General features: G+C 46.9%; 1 protein-coding gene across 2 annotated transcripts in view; it reads right to left on the bottom strand.

The window, feature by feature from the left end:
* Window positions 1-19622, bottom strand: part of PPP1R9A (protein phosphatase 1 regulatory subunit 9A) — a 367558-nt gene that overhangs the window by 104396 nt on the left and 243540 nt on the right. For both annotated transcript variants that reach the window (XM_063921405.1, XM_063921406.1), the window contains exon 8: window positions 4445-4498. In XM_063921405.1, coding sequence (XP_063777475.1) covers window positions 4445-4498 — 54 coding nt within the window. The remainder of the gene's footprint in view (window positions 1-4444; window positions 4499-19622) is intronic.

Below are 19622 nucleotides of genomic sequence, written 5' to 3'. Positions count from 1 at the left end.
CTTGTCCAAGTAGAATCCACGGTGTACCTGAAAATAAAATTATACTCACCTGATCCAGTGTCCTGTGGTCTTTTATTATAATCCACGTACTTGGCAAAAAAAAAAAAAAAAAATGAACACCCGGACCAGGCGGACTGAAAGGGGTCCCATGTTTACACATGGGACCCCTTTCCCCGAATGCAGAGACCCCCCCGTGACTCCTGTCACAGAAAGGTCTCTTCAGCCAATCAGGAAGCGCCACCTCGTGGCACTCTCCTGATTGGCTGTATGCGCGTCTGCTGGCAGACAGCGCATCGCACAGCTCCCTCCATTAGTTTCAATGGTGGGAACTTTGCGGTCAGCGGTGGGGTTACCCGCGGTCAGCCGCTGACCGCGGGTGACCTCACCGCTGACCGCAAAGTTCCCACCATTGAATATAATGGTAAGGCTTTGCGATGCGCTGTCTGACAGCTCAGACGCACATAGCCAATCAGCAGAGTGCCACGACATTGCGCTCGCTGATTGGCTGAAGGGACCCTTTGTGACAGGAGTCACGTGGGGTCCCGGCATTCGTGGAAAGGGGTCCCATGTGTAAACATGGAATCCCCTTTCAGTCCGTTTGGTCTGGGTTGCCGTTTTGTTGTTTTGCCAAGTACGAGGATTATTTAAAAAGATCCGGACACTGGATCAGGTGAGTATAATTTTATTCACAGGTACCCCGGATTCTTCAGTGACGAGGGGGGCGTGGCAGTCGGCGGGTCAACATAGGTAAGTATGTATGTGTCGGCATGTATGAAATAAACTTTTACTTTCAAGGTGTGTGTCTCCTGTTTTTATTTGGGTATTTTTTTTCCAGTAGAACTACAGGTACCAGCGGGTCCGTTTTTCCACCCGCATGCTGGTACTTGTGGTTCTCCAAGTACCAGCTTGCGGGGGAGGCTTGCTGGAACTTGTAGTTCTTCTGGAAAAAACAATATTCTATCATTTTACTCAAGGCTATCAGCCCCCCATCCGCAGCCCTTGGATGGGGGGGACAGCCTCGGGCTTCACCCCTGGCCCTTGGGTGGCTGGGGGGGGGGACCCCTTGATTGAAGGGATCCCCACTCCCCCAGGGTACCCCAGCCAGTGGTGACTAGTTGGATATTTAATGCCACGGCCGCAGGGCGCTGTATAAAAGTGACCCCCGGCTGTGGCATTATCTGTCCAGCTAGTGGAGCCCGATGCTGGTGTAAAAAATACGGGGGAATCCTACGCTTTTTGTCCCCCGTATTTTTTGCACCAGCACCAGGCGCAGAGCCCGGTGCTGGTTTTAAAAATACGGGGGATCCCCTGTCAGTTTTTCCCCCGGATTTTTAGAACCAGGACCGGCTCGAAGAGCCCGAGGCTGGTTATGCTTAGGAGGGGGGACCCCACGCAATTTTTTTTTGTGGTTTTTACCATTTTCCCCGTTTTTTTAACATTTTTACAAGTCTAATCAAAATCTGTCAAATCGGCCGTTTTTCGACAGCGGGACCGTCGAATCCGTTTTTTATTGAATATGTTGAATTCCGGCACCCACTTGCCGGAATTCGACGGTCGAATTGTGTCAAATTAAAAAACAGGCGAAAAATTGCCGCGATTCGCCGGCAATTGCATATACCCCATAGTGTACTTAAAGTGAGCCTGCCAGGTACGAATGGCCATCAACCATCAATAGTTAACAGCCATTGATGGTTTGCAAGTCGTGGTTGATGGAATCAGTGCAGAAAAAGTGCAGTGTTTTTTTCTTCTTTCCATGGTACTGGTGGCACGGAGCTTAGCCCTACCCCTGGTGGCCCACTAAGCCCCACCTCCTTCCCTGATTGGCACGTTGTCTGCCATTCTCTATAGCAGCAAAGTCCATCGATGGCTACAAGCCATCAGAGGTCCTCCCCCGCTTGCTTCATGCCATAAATGTTAAACCATCTATGTCTAAACTGATGTCACCATCTATGGTGACCAATGATAGTTAAACCCACCGATGACCATCCCTACTGCTAGGTCCCACAATGTTATTTTATTACTTTGCAAAGGACTAGGAGACTCTTCTTTCCTCTACAAACTAAGGAGAGGTGTGACATGTATAGGAAGCTGGCCTGGTAGCAAGCACAGCACAGTCTGGAGGTTTGTGCCAGCTTCCTATATATCTCACAGCTCTTCTGAAGTAGGACTTGATGAAAGCCTTCATATTTCCTCTAGCACTTTCAACAAAACACTGTACTGGCTGAATAAGATCAGAAGGAACATTTTTTTTCTTCTTCTTGCAACATTACATCAAAGTACCTGATGACAGCGCCACTTTATGTAGAGTAATATAGCAACTCAGCTCATTGGCTTACACTATCGGTCACAAGTTAACACCTCCACTTTTCCACTCTTTATTGAAAGTTAAGCAATCAGTAATCTGAGATGGCACAAAGGTAAGCGGAAGGCTGCTAGCAGTTAAAAAAAAAGTGGTAAGTTAGGAAAAAATGAAAAATAATGTAGATTTCAAAGTTATAAAAAAAGGCCTCTTTTCAGGGAACAGGGAACGGTTTAAGAACTTACAGTTGTTCTGCAGCAATGAGAAAGAGGCTTGCCTGGGCCATGAAGCACCGCCAGCAGACTACTGAAGATTGGAAGAAGGTCTTATGGACCCATTAATCAAGATAATGACTCAACACATAGCTCCAGGCTATGTCAGAACTACCTTCAAGGAAAAGAACAAGATGGTAGGCTTGAAATCATGAAATGGCCACCACAGTCTACAGCAGGGGTTCCCAACCACGGTTCCTCAAGGCAAACTAACAGTCCAGGTTTTAAGGATAGCCTTAGTTGAGCACAGGTGACTTAATTCGTACCTCAGTTAATTTGATTTAACCATCTCTGCTCAAGCATGGATATCACTAAAACCTGGACTGTTAATGTGCCTTGAGGACTGTTGGGAAATACTGGTCTACAGAATTACACCCCACTGAGCTGGTTTGAAATCAACTGCCTACAAGTGCAACACATCTATGGGAACTTCAGCAACAGTGTTCCATTATAGAAAGATTGCCATAGATGTGTTTGGCGGTTATATCTGTAAAAGGCGGCTACTTTGCTGAGTCAAATATTTAGATATCTCAAATTGTTCATTTGCTCTATGCTTTCATTTTGGAGTACATTTAAACTGCATACAATAAAAATGCCCAAAATGGGGGTTTTCTACTTTTGATTGGTAGGGTATAGATAATGTAATGGGCCCTACACACTGGCAGATAATACAGAAAGATATGAACGATCTCGTTCATTAATGAACGAGATACCGTTCATATCTTTCAGTGTGGAGGCACCAGCGATGAACGATGCGCGGCCCCGCGCTCGTTCATCGCTGGTGCCCCGTCGCTTGTGCATGCAGGCCAATATGGACGAGATCGTCCACATTGGCCTGCACTGCTATGGAGGCGGGTGACGGGGGGGAGTAAAGAAACTTCACTCCCTCCGTCACTGCCTCCCCGCCGCCGGGCCACCCGTCGGCCGTATCCGCCGTCGGGCAGCTCGACGGCGGATCTATCAGTGTGTAGAGCCTATAACACTATGCTTATCGATACAAAATAACATTTAAATAAAACAAAGAGAATGCAGTTTCACTATTTGCACAAGTGTACAGCTCTCTGAGATGTGTATCCATCTTCTGCTACAGAGTGCAGTGGAAGTCCTTCTATGTAATTCAGTGACGGGCACCCAGATAACCTTCCAGAGGCAACATGGATGTCCAAGTTACAATGATAAGGGCTGCACATTAACCTTAATAATAAAAGCAAGAGACACCTATCTGTAATAACATCAGTAGGCATTGTAATGTGTGATAAACAATCGTTACTGTATAACCCATAAAAGACACATCTGACAATACAGCAGGAATCAGCTGATGAAGGCTGAGAGGGGCAACTGTTGCTTATCAATGATTTAAGTGAATACAGTCAATCAATTCGCTGGGATTGTCCGAAATAGCAAGAATGATGCCTCTATTGCTCCGATATTATATATATATATATAAAAATATATGTATAATTTTGTATTTTTTTTTAATGAAACAATGCATTCGATATGCAAAGGAATTGAGATTTTTCATATTACATTGATAATAAATGCCCTCTGTTATAAAGCATTTGCTCTATTATTTTTTTAACAACCCAGGACTGGGGCTGCTGTATGCAGTTTTTGAGATCGGCAACTGGTGTTTAACAAAAATGTCTCCTGTAATTGAACATATTCTCCATGTGTATTGAATAGGTAGAAATAATGATTACACATTTAGACATCAATACTCAATTTGTACTATTGCTGTGCTGAGCCATTAAACTGTTCACCGCGACCCTCCCTTCATCCCCCCCAGTCACATAGCAGGCTGTAGGGAGACAATGTCATGCAGTCAGCACATGCCCCTATTCTGTGACAAAGGAAGCGCATCCTCCTCTCTTACCTTTGTCTTTAGCTTCTGGATCTCGGCTTCAGTCACAGCGTGCTTAATCTGCAGCTGGGGAAGGAAAAACACAACAGAAAATGAGCAACGGCCATTAGTCCTGGTTGTATGTGCAGATTGCGCAATGAGATGACACCACGGACTGTGCAGAGGAAAACGCTGCAGTGCAGTAGGTTGTAAATTAAAATATCTCACTGCAAAAAAAAAAAAAGAGGAAAATATGATGTCGCTGTTCTATCGCTCTCTGCAATTTCACGTATACAGTAAATGTGACAGTACTGAGTGACAATCATTCTGCACCAAGACTAAATAACAACATAAGAGCATGGCGATATGAGTCATCCCTCTGTTACATAACAAAGTACTCATTAACACTTCCATCACTGCAGTTGTATCTGTGTCTATTCTAGAGATGATCTCTTATGGACATGCTACACCCAATTTATAGCACGAAGGGACAAATGTAACAGACCATGATTTGTGGGAGCCGGCGTGATTCTGGCAATATAAGAGGGGGATTCAAATAGCTGCGGTAACTTACCGAAGGCTATTCAATTAGCTGTGATGGCAGCACGCAGGCTGCAATTAACAGGGATTTTTTTTTTGAGGCTCGAAAAGAAATCCCTGATAAAAAGTCAGTATTCGGGTGCCGCGGCTGTGTAGCCTCGGGCTTTAACGTCTGGGGCAATTCAATTATAGTCCCTTTTTCTTGCCCGGTAAATTAACTCTTAACAAGCGTATTCCGGATTCTAAAACAGAGAATTGGTGATGTTGCGCATAGCAACCAATCAGACTCTATCATTTTCTAAAAGGCAATAGAGAAATGATAGACAGCATCTGATTGGTTTCTATGGGCAATATCATGAATTCTCCGTTTTAGAAGCTTTAAATTGTTAAACCCTATAGGGGGAATTCAATTGTTTCAAAAGTCAGTTGGGTGTCTGTTTCCCCCCCAGTTTATTAGATAGGAAAAAACAGACACCCAACCGACTTTTCAAACAATTGAATACCACCCTATGTGTTAACGCCCCGTTAAGAGTAATTTACCGGGCAAGAAAAAGGGTCTGTGATTGAACTGCCCCAAACCGTTAAAGCCCGAGGCTACCAGCCTTTTTCACAACTGGATAATACGTGGCTAATTGAATTGCACCCCATAGTCATTCATTTTAAAACATAAATTAGTTTAAAGGCAAAACCAGGTTATTCTCTCCTTTAAACGAATCGCTGCTTTAAATCTAAGGACTATTTTACCACAATCTTACCAGATTGGCGCCGGCTCATACAAATCACGTTACATTTGTCACCATTAAGAAATAGGAACAATATTATAAAATTAAACTGAGCCCTGACATTTTAATTGGAATAGTCAAAATAAAGTGATTCTGCGCTACAGCCTAGCACTCACCGATTATATTGGCCGGCATATAGGCTTTCTTTAAATTGCATTCTTCACTTCATTCGTTGCAAGGGTTTCTTACCCCTATTCAACATCTGCGCTCATCACATTTCACAATCCGTATCACTGTTTTTTGATGAACTAGCCACACTATTGGTGCCTTATATAATAGCTTAGAAGACTTTAGGGCATATGTATTAAGCATGGAGAAGTGATAAAGAAGTGATAAGTGGAAGGTAAAAACGCACCAGCCAATCAGCTCCTAACTGTCAAATTTCAAACCTATAATGATTGGCTGGTGTGTTGTCACTTTCCACTTATCACTTCTTTAACACTTCTCCAGGCTTAATACAGTACATATGCCACTTTGTATGATCAGAAAAATACTATTATTGATCATTCTTACACGACAAATAAAATGTAATCAAAATGGTCAATAAATAATTTTTCTATTTAACTGAACTAAGTGCGTTTGTGATTTTTTTTTTGTACATACGCCACAAATAAAAATGTTGTGTTTCTTGCCTTGGCATTAACCCACTGTTCCAAAATCGCCAACTGCAGAATTCTATGTTTCAGGTTATCACCAAAAAATTTGCATCAGAAAATCATAATCATTTTTTTTCATTGCTCATTTTTTGCATTTTGATTTAAACGCTAGCCATGTGTAAGAATAATTTCACAGCCCAACAACGCCTACCATTTTGTAACCTAGGAAACCAACCCCGTTTAATGAGGTGACCTTTTTTTATTTGACACAATATGGGGGAGATCCAGGCTATAGATCCCCACAATGTGCACTTCAGCTAATCTGTCATTTTTCCACGGCGTTGGGCGGTGTTATCTGGTGTTCACGTGATTACCAGACAAAGAGGTCTAAGTTCCATCTTGAACTTGAATTTTTGTATGTACAGGTTCAAAGATTTCAGATTTAGAATAGGTCTTACCGAGCCGTCCGGCTTCGGTACCACAAATAGCGTGGAGTAATACCCCTTTTCCTGTTGTAGGAGGGGTACCTTGACTATCACCTGCTGAGAAAACAGCTTGTGAATGGCTTCCAATACCGTCGCCCTGTCTGAGGGAGACGTTGGCAAAGCAGACTTTAGGAACCGGCGAGGGGGAGACTTCTCGAATTCCAACCTGTAACCCTGAGATACTACCTGCAGGATCCAGGGGTCCACCTGTGAGCAAGCCCACTGCGCGCTGAAATTCTTGAGTCGACCCCCCACCGTTCCTGAGTCCGCTTGTAAAGCCCCAGCGTCATGCTGAGGGCTTTGCAGAACCCGCGGAGGGCTTCTGTTCCTGGGAAGGAGCTGCTTGCTGCCCTCTCTTACCCTTTCCTCTGCCTCGGGGCAGATATGACTGTCCTTTTGCCCGCTTCTTATAGGACCGAAAGGACTGCGGCTGAAAAGACGGTGTCTTTTTCTGTTGGGAGGGGGTCTGAGGTAAAAAGGTGGATTTCCCGGCAGTAGCCGTGGCCACCAAATCCGATAGACCGACGCCAAATAATTCCTCCCCTTTATACGGCAATACTTCCATATGCCGTTTGGAATCCGCATCACCTGACCACTGTCGTGTCCATAAACTTCTTCTGGCAGATATGGACATCGCACTTACTCTCGATGCCAGAGTGCAAATATCCCTCTGAGCATCTCGCATATAAAGAAAAGCATCCTTTAATTGCTCTAAAGTCTGTAAAATACTGTCCCTATCCAGGGTATCAATATTTTCAGTCAGGGAATCCGACCAGACCACCCCAGCACTGCACATCCAGGCTGAGGCGATGGCTGGTCGCAGTATAACACCAGTATGTGTGTATATACTTTTTAGGGTAGTTTCCAGCCTCCTATCAGCTGGATCCTTGAGGGCGGCCGTATCAGGAGACGGTAACGCCACTTGTTTTGATAAGCGTGTGAGCGCCTTATCCACCTTAGGGGGTGTTTCCCAGCGCGCCCTAACCTCTGGCGGGAAAGGGTATAATGCCAATAACTTTTTTGAAATTAGCACTTTTCTATCCGGGTTAACCCACGCTTCATCACATACATCATTCAATTCCTCTGATTCAGGAAAAACTACAGGTAGTTTTTTCACCCCCCACATAATACCCCTTTTTGTGGTACTTGTAGTATCAGAGATATGCAAAGCCTCCTTCATTGCCGTGATCATATAACGTGTGGCCCTACTGGAAAATACGTTTGTTTCTTCACCGTCGACACTAGATTCAGTGTCCGTGTCTGGGTCTGTGTCGACCGACTGAGGTAAAGGGCGTTTTACAGCCCCATACGGTGTCTGAGACGCCTGGGCAGGTACTAACTGGTTTTCCGGCCGTCTCATGTCGTCAACTGATTTTTGTAATGTGCTGACATTATCACGTAATTCCATAAACAAAGCCATCCATTCCGGTGTCGACTCCCTGGGGGGTGACATCACCATTACCGGCAATTGCTCTGCCTCCACACCAACATCGTCCTCATACATGTCGACACACACGTACCGACACACAGCAGACACACAGGGAATGCTCTATTGAAGACAGGACCCCACTAGCCCTTTGGGGAGACAGAGGGAGAGTTTGCCAGCACACACCCAAGCGCTATAATATATATGGGAACAACCCTATATAAGTGTTGAATCCTTATAGCAGCTTAAATATAGTAATATCGCCAAAAAAGTGCCCCCCCTCTCTGTTTTACCCTGTTTCTGTAGTGCAGTGCAGGGGAGAGTCCTGGGAGCCTTCCTCACAGCGGAGCTGAGCAGGAAAATGGCGCTGTGTGCTGAGGAGAATAAGCCCCGCCCCCTATTTCGGCGGGCTCTTCTCCGGAGTTTGTGAGATCTGGCAGGGGTTAAATACATCCATATAGCCTCAAGGGCTATATGTGATGTATTTTTTTAGCCATAAAAAGGTATTATACATTGCTGCCCAGGGCGCCCCCCCAGCGCCCTGCACCCTCCGTGACCGCTGTGTGAAGTGTGCTGACAACAATGGCGCACAGCTGCAGTGCTGTGCGCTACCTCAGGAAGACTGAAAAGTCTTCTGCCGCCTGCTTCTGGACCTCTTCCATCTTCGGCATCTGCAAGGGGGGTCGGCGGCGCGGCTCCGGGACCGGACTCCATGGCTGGGCCTGTGTTCGATCCCTCTGGAGCTAATGGTGTCCAGTAGCCTAAGAAGCCAATCCATCCTGCACGCAGGTGAGTTGACTTCTCTCCCCTAAGTCCCTCGATGCAGTGAGCCTGTTGCCAGCAGGACTCACTGAAAATAAAAAACCTAAAAACTTTTTCTAAGCAGCTCTTTAGGAGAGCCACCTAGATTGCACCCTGCTCGGACGGGCACAAAAACCTAACTGAGGCTTGGAGGAGGGTCATAGGGGGAGGAGCCAGTGCACACCACCTGATCCTAAAGCTTTATTTTTGTGCCCTGTCTCCTGCGGAGCCGCTAATCCCCATGGTCCTGACGGAGTCCCCAGCATCCACTAGGACGTTAGAGAAACAACATATGTTTATCAATATGCACAGCTGTACAAGTTGTGCCCAGCTTCACGTCAGCAGCATATGTATCGTGGTCAACGCCAAATCATCATCATTGGTGTGCATATACACCTACCCTGATAACAGGAGTATACACGCATTTCTGTAAGTCTGAATTTGAGTGAAACACAATTACTGTATTCGCACATCCCTTGCCTGTTACACCTCTCCATTCGCAAGGTACAAGTGCCAGATACATACATGACTGCAAGTACACATGCGTGTATTCTCTCAGTGGGCTTGTGCAGTGCGAAGATGAGTTCAGTATCAGGCCCTAAAAGAATACAGGAGATAGGGACCCACTTCTCCTAAAGATATAAGCCAGAGGCAGCAATTTGGTAAAAGGGGGATTATGGAAATGTATGGGTGTGGTTATGTAAAGCAGTAAGCAAATCTTTTTTTCTTCTTACAGGAGTCCATTTACACATATATAACACAGTATTATGCCTGACAATGAGCAACACTTACTAGGCCAGTGCCCAGGGGCTTGGAGTCGGGAGCATGGTTAAAGGCAGTGACAAGGATGACTGGAGAGGAGACTACAGCACAGAATGCGGTGTGCTTCCAGCATCCATGCTGTACAGCTGGTGGGAGGAGGCTGTGGGACCCCGGTAAAGATTTGGTCAGCAACTGTTGGCTCCATGCCTGGTGGGGCTGCCTCAGTGGGCACAGGGGACACATGCAGCATGATGATGGTTAGGGCCTGACTGGGCACCTCTCCCTGTCAACCTCGGCAGGACAGCAAAATTAGAAGCCCAGCGATCAGGACTGAATTAGGCCTTATACCTCCACAGTAGGCCGTATACCTCCACAGAATCCAACAGAGGAGAGATTTCCCACATGGCGATGACATGCAGTCATTATGTAGATATACCAAATGTCAACAAGGGCAAAAGGTCTAGTCAGAATGCTGACAGTGTGAATGCCAACAGTCCACTTTATTGTTAGGGTTAGGCAGCAGTTAGGGTTAGGTTGCGGTTATGGTTGAGTTAAGGTAGGGTTAAAATCGCCTGAAAACGTTACGTCAACATGCCGACTGTTAACATGCAGAGTTTGAGTTTTGGGTTGACAAGTAGCAAACCACGCACACATTCAGATGCGGTTGCATATAGGCAAAATATATGCATTTTGGGGGTTATTCAGACCTGAACTCAGCCGCGCGTTCGCACATAGCAGTCGCATCCAGGTGGTCTGTGTATGCACACCGGCCGTTGTCCGCGTGCGCGACCTGACACTTTGAGGCCGCATCCAGAAAGGGCGTCAGGGAGTTCTGAATGGGGGTAGGGCCGGAACCTTTTTTGGAGCGGCATTAACCAGATGGTAAAGCTCAGTGATACTTACTTAGAAACACTTCAGCTTCAAGGCTAATTATTTAGCTTAGTAATACACACACTCATATATATATATATATATATATATATATATACCCCAACAAATGTAAAACCACAGCACTCACCACCCCAGAAGCGGGGTGCAGTGTCTGCACTCACCACTCATAGGGTGGGGTGCATGTAGCCTATGGTGAGTGCTGAACTTTCTGTTTGTATATATATACTATATATTACTGCTCCAAAAAATAAAGGGAACACTTAAACAACACAATGTAACTACAAGTCAATCACACTTCTGTGAAATCAAACTGTCCACTTAGGAAGCAACACTGATTGACAATCAATTTCACATGCTGTTGTGCAAATGGAATAGACAACAGGTGGGAATTATAGGCAATTAGCAAGACACCCCCAATAAAGGAGTTGTTCTGCAGGTGGTGACCACAGACCACTTCTCAGCTCCTATGCTTTCTGGCTGATGTTTTGGTCACTTTTGAAAGCTGGCGGTGCTTTCACTCTAGTGGTAGCATGAGACGGAGTCTACAACCCACACAAGTGGCTCAGGTAGTGCAGCTCATCCAGGATGGCACATCAATGCGAGCTGTGGCAAGAAGGTTTGCTGTGTCTGTCAGCGTAGTGTCCAGAGCATGGAGGCACTACCAGGAGACAGGCCAGTACATCAGGAGACGTGGAGGAGGCTGTAGGAGGGCAACAACCCAGCAGCAGGACCGCTACCTCCGCCTTTGTGCAAGGAGGAACAGGAGGAGCACTGCCAGAGCCCTGCAAAATGAGCTCCAGCAAGCCACAAATGTGCATGTGTCTACTCAAACATCAGAAACAGACTCCATGAGGGTGGTATGAGGGCCCGTCGTCCACAGGTGGGGGTTGTGCTTACAGCCCAACACCGTGCAGGACGTTTGGCATTTGCCAGAGAACACCAAGATTGGCAAATTCGCCACTGGCACCCTGTGCTCTTCACAGACGAAAGCAGGTTCTCACTGAGCACATGTGACAGACGTGAAAGAGTCTGGAGACGCCAAGGAGAACGTTCTGCTGCCTGCAACATCCTCCAGCATGCCCGGTTTGGCAGTGGGTCAGTATAGGTGTGGGGTGGCATTTCTTTGGGGGGGCCGCACAGCCCTCCATGTGCTCACCAGAGGTAGCCTGACTGCCATTAGTTACCAAGATGAGATCCTCAGACCCCTTGTGAGACCATATGCTGGTGCGGTTGGCCCTGTGTTCCTCCTAATGCAAGACAATGCTAGACCTCATGTGGCTGGAGTATGTCAGCAGTTCCTGCAAGACGAAGGCATTGATGCTATGGACTGGCCCGCCCGTTCCCCAGACCTGAATCCAATTGAGCACATCTGGGACATCATTTCTCGCTCCATCCACTAACATGGTGCACCACAGACTGTCCAGGAGTTGGCGGATGCTTTAGTCCAGGTCAGGGAGGAGATCCCTCAGGAGACCATCCGCCACCTCATCAGGAGCATGCCCAGGCATTGTAGGGAGGTCATACAGGCACGTGGAGGCCACACACACTACTGAGCCTCATTTTGACTTGTTTTAAGGACATTACATCAAAGTTGGATCAGCCTGTAGTGTGTTTTTCCACTTTCATTTTGAGTGTGACTCCAAATCCAGACCTCCATGGTTAAATAAATTTGATTTCCATTGACAATTTTTGTGTGATTTTGTTGTCAGCACATTCAACTATGTAAAGAACAAAGTATTTAATAAGAATATTTCATTCATTCAGATCTAGGATGTGTTATTTTAGTGTTCCCTTTATTTTTTTGAGCAATATATATATATATATATATATATATATATATATAGTACTATGGTACTAATTTAAACATCTTTAATTTAATTTTTTTGCCCCTTCCAATATTTGGATTTGTCCTGTATAATGCTGATATATGCATACCATTGTAAAGGTCTAAGCTATATGCTCTGTGTTTGTAGATTTACCCCTGATGAAGTCTTGACAAGAGACAAAACGCGTTGGATTATCTCTTGTGCCTAAGCAGTGGTTGGGAGAACGAAACTGTATTACATTATGGTCACTACTGTGATATGAATATTATTTTATTTTGTTGATTGAATTTGTGAACTTTTATAACGCTTTTAATACATATGAGAAATTATTAAGTATACTAGGTGATTCATCGCGCCCTACGGGCTCTCTTCACACCGTCGTAAGGGGCTACGCCCCCTTAACCCTTGCACACCCTTGTGGCATGCAATATTTTTATTATATGGAGTATTACATCCAATCACAATTGTGTGAGTGGTTAAATATTGCACGGAGAAAGGGCATGCAATGGTTAAGGGGTGAAAGCCCCTTGCAACGGTGTGAACAGCGCATGCAGAGCCTGGTGAATCACCTAGTAGGTGCTTTCGTTGGGGGAGTAGGGGGTGCGGGGAAGAGGCGGATGGGATCCTGGGGTGCCACGGGAGGGGCAGTTGCGGTGGTGCCGCAGGTGGGGGAGGGTGCGTGGGTAGTGGTCCGGAGGTGCTGCGGGTGGGGAAGGAGCAGTTGCGGGGTTGTCCCGGGTGGGGGAGGGGCAGATGCGGTGGTACGGCGAGAGGTACGGGGTCGTTGCGGGTGGGGGAGGGGGTCCAGAGCTATCGCGGGTGCTGGAGGGAGTGTGTGGGGGTGCCGCGGATGGGGCCTGGAGGTACTGTGAGTGGGGGAGGGGCGGGTAATGCTTCTCCTGCTTCTCCTCCTGTCAGCAGCTAAACTGCTGTCCTTCCTTTGACAGTGGCTCTCCTGGAGACTCGCACAGCAGGCTGTCACTATTGTTCGCGCCGGTGTCCCAATGTGCCACATTACAGGGAAGAAGATGTACGCAATAAACAACAGCTCCCAGCAGCCCTAAGGGCCGGAATGCTTCGGTGCTAAGGGCTGCTGGGAGCTGTAGTTTATGTAGTGCGTCTACTTCCCTCTATAGCGGCGCGTTGGGACACTGGTGCTAACAATAGTGACTGGCTGGCAGAACTGTGTGACTGGCTGAATAAATGTAAAAGGTGAGAGTGCTGTGCAGTGTCAGTTGACACTGCACACAGGGCCGGCGCTAGCCGCTCAGCAAAGGGATGCAGTGCAGGGAGGCACCAGGAAGGAGAGACGTTCTCCCTGCTCTGCATCCCTGTGCTGAGCTTCTGCTGCTATCCCTGCTGTTGCCGGCTGCTGTCACACATGCAGCGGCGCCGGAAGCACAAAACCTTTTCTCCCCCTCGGCGCCGTCAGCACAAAGCCTCCTCTCACCCTCGGCGCCGTCAGCACAAAACCTCCTCTCCCCCCTCCCCTGCCCTGTGAGACATTCAGTGGCCGGGAGGGAGCCAAAGTGGGCGGAGTTAGATGGGAGTAAGGGGTGAAGCTACACGGGAGCATGCTGCAGCAGGAGGATGAGCTGCTACAGCTTCGGCCAGCCAGACTTCATTAGATAAGTGTCTGGAAAGAGAGTGAGTGTGTGTGTATATATATATGCAGTGTCTGTGTATACTGTATATATGTGTGACTGTGTATGTGTGTAATGTATGTACAGGTGTATGTGTGTGTGTTTGTATATATATGTGTTTGTTGTGTGTGTGTGTGTGTGTGTGTGTGTGTGTGTATGTATGTGTGACTGCTGCATAATGTGTGTAAGCGTCACTGGTACAGGGGGCGTTACGTGTGTAAGCGGCACTGGTACAGAGGGCGTTATGTGTGTAAGCGGTACTGGTAGAGGGGGCATTACGTGTGTAAGTGTCACTGGTACAGGGGGCGTTACGTGTCTAAGCGGCACTGGTACAGAGGGCGTTACATGTGTAAGCGTCACTGCTACAGAGGGTATTACGTGTGTAAGCGTCACTGCTACAGGGGGCGTTACGTGTGTAAGCGTCACAGGTACAGGGGGGCGTTACGTGTGTAAGCGTCACTGCTACAGGGGGTGTTACTTGTGTAAGCGTCACTGGTACAGGGGGGGTGACATGTGTAAGCGTCACTGGTTCAGGGGGCATTACATGTGTAAGCGTATCTGGTACAGGGGGCATTACATGTGTAAGTCTCTCTACTACAGGGGGTATTATGTGCGCTGTGCGTTTGTAAAGTATGCAAGGGTGCAAATTTATAGTTTGCAGGGGGGCGGCGAACACTCTAGCAACGGGCCTGACTGCACACCCACTGCACTGCACAGCACTGTCACCTTTTAGATTGATTCAGCGTCCATACATTACCCTCCGCGATATCACCCTCTCTATCCGTTACATTAACCATCTCAGGGCTTCCAGGCCGGCAGGCCAGGTGCTGTGTTGCGGAGTCAGGGCCTCCGGGGATCTGGCTGCGGCTGTGGTGGGGGGGCTCAGAGAGTATGCGGCGCAGGGAGGCCCATGAAAGTCTCCCGCTGCGCCGCTTTCATACACATCTATGCCGGTGGCCGCACAGCTTTTGTTTCACCTGCGGGGCGGCTAGGGAGTGGGGATTGATGCCGGAGGGGGCAGGTGGACTGGCAGCAAGACATTGGTGGTCATTCCGAGTTGATCGATCGCTAGCAGTTTTTAGCAGCCGTGCAAACGCTATGCCGCCGCCCACTGGGAGTGTATTTTAGCTTAGCAGAAGTGCGAACGAAGGGATTGGAGAGCGGGTACAAAAAAAATTTGTGCAGTTTCAGAGTAGCTTCAGACCTACTCAGCACTTGCGATCACTTCAGACCATTCAGTTCCTGATTTGACGTCATGAACACGCCCTGCGTTCGCCCAGCCACGCCTGCGTTTTTCCGAACACTCCCTGAAAACGGTCAGTTGACACCCAGAAGCGCCCTCTTCCTGTCAATCACTCTGCGGCTGCCTGTGCGACTGAAAAGCATCGCTAGACCCTGTGTACAACTACATCGTTCGTTGTAATAGTACGCCGCACGTGCGCATTGCGCTGCATACGCATAAGTGCTGAGTTTTTGCCTGATCGCTGCACAGCGAACGAATGCAGCTAGCGATCAACTTGGAACGACCCCCATAGGACGCTGCAGTAAAAGGATTGTTTTTTCCCCTATCTACAGTGCAGAGACTTGCTGCATATGCAGTGGCATACCCATCAGCTGCACCGTTTTGGCAGGTACAGTCACTTTTTATTATGGTACCATTTTTTGAGTCTCCAAGCTTCCATTGAAAGTATAGGAAAAGGGGCTCTACCCGTGGCCACGCCCCCTTTTCGAATGTGTATCAATGTTTATGTGTACATTGGTGGTCATTCCGAGTTGTTCGCTCGCAAGCTGCTTTTAGCAGCTATGCACACGCTAAGCCGCCGCCTACTGGGAGTGAATCTTAGCATAGTAAAATTGCGAACGAAAGATTAGCAGAATTGCGAATAGACACTTCTTAGCAGTTTCTCCAGACTTACTCGGCAACTGCGATCAGTTCAGTCAGTTTCGTTCCTGGTTTGACGTCACAAACACACCCAGCGTTCGCCCAGACACTCCCCCGTTTCTTCAGACACTCCCGCGTTTTTCCCAGAAACGGCAGCGTTTTTTCACACACACCCATGAAACGGCCAGTTTCCGCCCAGAAACACCCACTTCCTGTCAATCACATTACGATCACCAGAATGAAGAAAAAACCTCGTAATGCCGTGAGTAAAATACCTAACTGCATAGCAAATTTACTTGGTGCAGTCGCAGTGCGAACATTGCGCATGCGCAATTAGCGGAAAATCGCTGCGATGCGAAGAAAATTACCGAGCGAACAACTCGGAATGAGGGCCATTGTTGGAGGGTATGATGCTGCAGATGCAGTGGAACTATTTTGGGGTGTGGGGCTGGAGCTGCAGCTCCATCAGCCCCATTGCTAATCCTGCTCTGAGAACACACAGCAGGCAAAGGGCAGAGCCTCCCATTGGATGTAACCTGTGTGGGAGGGCGTTTCTCACTCAATCAGCTGTGGGCTGGGTGTGATAGACCTGCCACTAACCCAATGAGAGCTCCTAGCCATACCCAGCATTAGAGACCCAGGCACAGAATCACAGGGCTATTATATAGGAGATAGTATATATATATAAATATTCCTGTGGTGCTCCTCTACTATTGTTTATATATATATATATATATACACACACACACTATAGTCCTAAAACAATTTTAACTTGCATATATATTAACCTTGCAGTATGTATACTTGCAGATTAACATATTTCATTATGGGAACATTTCCCTAATTATAATTTTTACATAATGTTCTTTCGGATAAGAGCAGTCTGTACCTATAAATAGCTTTTATTTAGGGCAACACGATCTTCTGAAACTGTCGGTTTGGTTTAGTTTTCTGTGTAGGTGGTAATGCATAAAGCATAAACCCGCTGTGCAAATAACACTATAAACTGGAACAGCTGCGTAATCAAAGGGACCCGGAACGTAAACCAACTTCAGCTAGGATCTAATAGGACGTCTTTGTCGATGTGCTATTATCACTGCCGGCTATTCCTGTCCATGGATCTGTTCCTGTGCTCCGCTGTGCTTTATGGAAAGAAACATTCATATGTGCATGCTGCTTGATGGAACATGGTAATTATAGTATTTATATGTACTTTTTTATTTAGCAATACTTGGGAACAGTACAGAATTGGTGTTATGCATAATCTACCTGAGTGCTCTTTTTTTGCAAGTCTTAGAGTATGCGGAAATATCTTCTATATCTGACTTCAAGCATACCTCCCAACATGACCCTCTCCAGGAGGGACAGAATGCTCTGCTTCTGGACTTTTCTCTTAATCTATGATTGCCATCACCTATGTTGAACAGGTTAATGGATAAGAAAGGTGTTTCACTACAGGTGAGGGCAATCATAAATTAAGAGGGAAGTCCAGAAGCAGAGCATTCTGTCCCTCCTGGAGAGGGTCATGTTGGGAGGTATGCTCAAGCAGAGTGCGACAGTGACTTGATGTGCTATATTCCTCCCTGCTGATAATTAAGATGCCGCTGACCTTTTCGGAAGCCTCTCCAGCTAAGCTTCACAGTGATTCCTCGCTGCCCCTTCTCTGCGCTCACTGCACGTTGTTATCGTGTTCAATATTAAGCACCTTTTGTACGAAACGCCACAAATTTGCCACCTAAATGTATTAAGGGCCAGATTCCGAAATGGACGGAAATTTAATGCCGCATGTAAGCAGCACTGACTTTCCCTCTGATCTCTAGTAAGGAGATGCAGTAGACGTCTCATTAAAAGAGACTCCTCCTGCATGTAGCTACGATCCCAACACTGCGACCGGCGTCGCGATCGTTCCCCGCTCATGGCCAGCTGAGTAAGCCTCGGCTTGTGCAGCTGGCCAGCGGAAGCGGGGTCTGTGAGGCCAGGAATTCTGTGTGGTGCCATGCAGACCCTTAGCTCTCCCCTCTTAGAAAACAGGGATGATCTCCGCCCACTGCACACTCCATCAATGCTGCTGCCTGTCAATCACGACATCTGCAGGTTACGGAGGAGGAATCTGGGCAGAGTGAGGGTGCATCTGACGCTACTTATTGCCATGCTGCGTCGGAGCCGCTCTGCGCATGTGCTGCAATGCTGTCAGGCTTTATACGTAGTCTAACCCAGGCTTTTCCTACTTCGGTCCTCAAGGCACACTAACAGTGCAGGTTTTAGTGCTATCCATGCTTAGTACAGGTGACTTAACTAGTACCTTAGTTATTTTGATTTGACCATCTGTGCTGAAGCATGGATATCACCAAAACCTGCACTGTCAGTGTGCCTTGAGGACCGCGGTTGGGAATGCCTGCTCTACCCCATTGTTTTTCAACTTCAGTCCTCAAGTTTCCCAAACAGGTCATGTTTTCAGTATTTCTGTCTGTGCAAACAGGTGGGGTAATAACTGACCCAGCAAAATAAATTAACTGACCTATGCATGATTAAAGACATCAGAAAGCATGACCTGCAGGAGGTTCATCAAGATTGGGTTTGAAAAGTACTATTTTTTTTATACTATCTCTTTTTCAAACAGGGGTACAACACTCCAGAAACAGTAGAACCCTAGAACGTTACGCAACAATTGATTGACAAACATGCATATTTTCCCACTTAAGTTTTTCTTTTTCTTTACAATTAGGAAGCCGTTTAGATGGCCTGAATGATCATGGAAGGAAGGGGTCCTGTCGGCATGTAGTCATAATGTCAACATTCACATCGTTGTCAATTATTACGTCAACACTGTTGAAATATCAACATGTCGGCAAATGCAGAATTTTTATATGTTCAGAAAGAATGTCATCATGTGAAATGTGGACCTTCTGCGTGTACCAGCAAAAGGGTTAGGGTTGGGCTACGGGAGGGGAGGACCCACAGGAAGTCATTCTGATGTCACCTGTGGACCTGGAAGGCACAGCTGGAGCTTCTGCAGTACCAGGTAAGTCACCACTAGACCGTCAAGGACATTTTGCCAACATTCTAAGCATGTTGACATTACATCAGTATCCACATGATGAATGTCGACAACATACCACACCGCAGTCCTGGCAGTATAAACCTTGGCAGTTTCAGGCTTTCCATCAACTGATGATCTCCCAGGCCTGCTGAGTATTATTGGACAGTTTGGCTGGGTATAACCCAGATTATTGCCCAGTTTGGTCACATGGTCCCAGAGCAGGAGCTGATCCTCCAGCAGTGGCCATGAGATACTACAGTGTGTTCTACATGGAATGTAGCAGTGTTGCATCTGACCACCCAAATGGTTACTGGGGGCTTTGAATCCTACATGGCCAAACTCAATCCACTGCCAGCCATGAGTCCCAGAACGTTTGGGCCAGAAGCCGGTGGGGAGAGGGACCCTATTAATACCATTAATGCTAGTTACCAACTTTATGAAGTGCACTTAGCTGTATTAAAAACTGTATTATACTGTTATGTTTCCTTCATCATTGTCTTTCTAGGTGACCTATAATATCCGTTTTGAGGTGCAGTG

The sequence above is a fragment of the Pseudophryne corroboree genome, chromosome 5 (genome assembly GCF_028390025.1).
Source record: "Pseudophryne corroboree isolate aPseCor3 chromosome 5, aPseCor3.hap2, whole genome shotgun sequence".
Lineage (NCBI taxonomy): Eukaryota > Metazoa > Chordata > Amphibia > Anura > Myobatrachidae > Pseudophryne > Pseudophryne corroboree.
The sequence above is the reverse complement of the archived record's forward strand: the minus strand, read 5'-3'. Positions and strand labels throughout refer to the sequence as shown.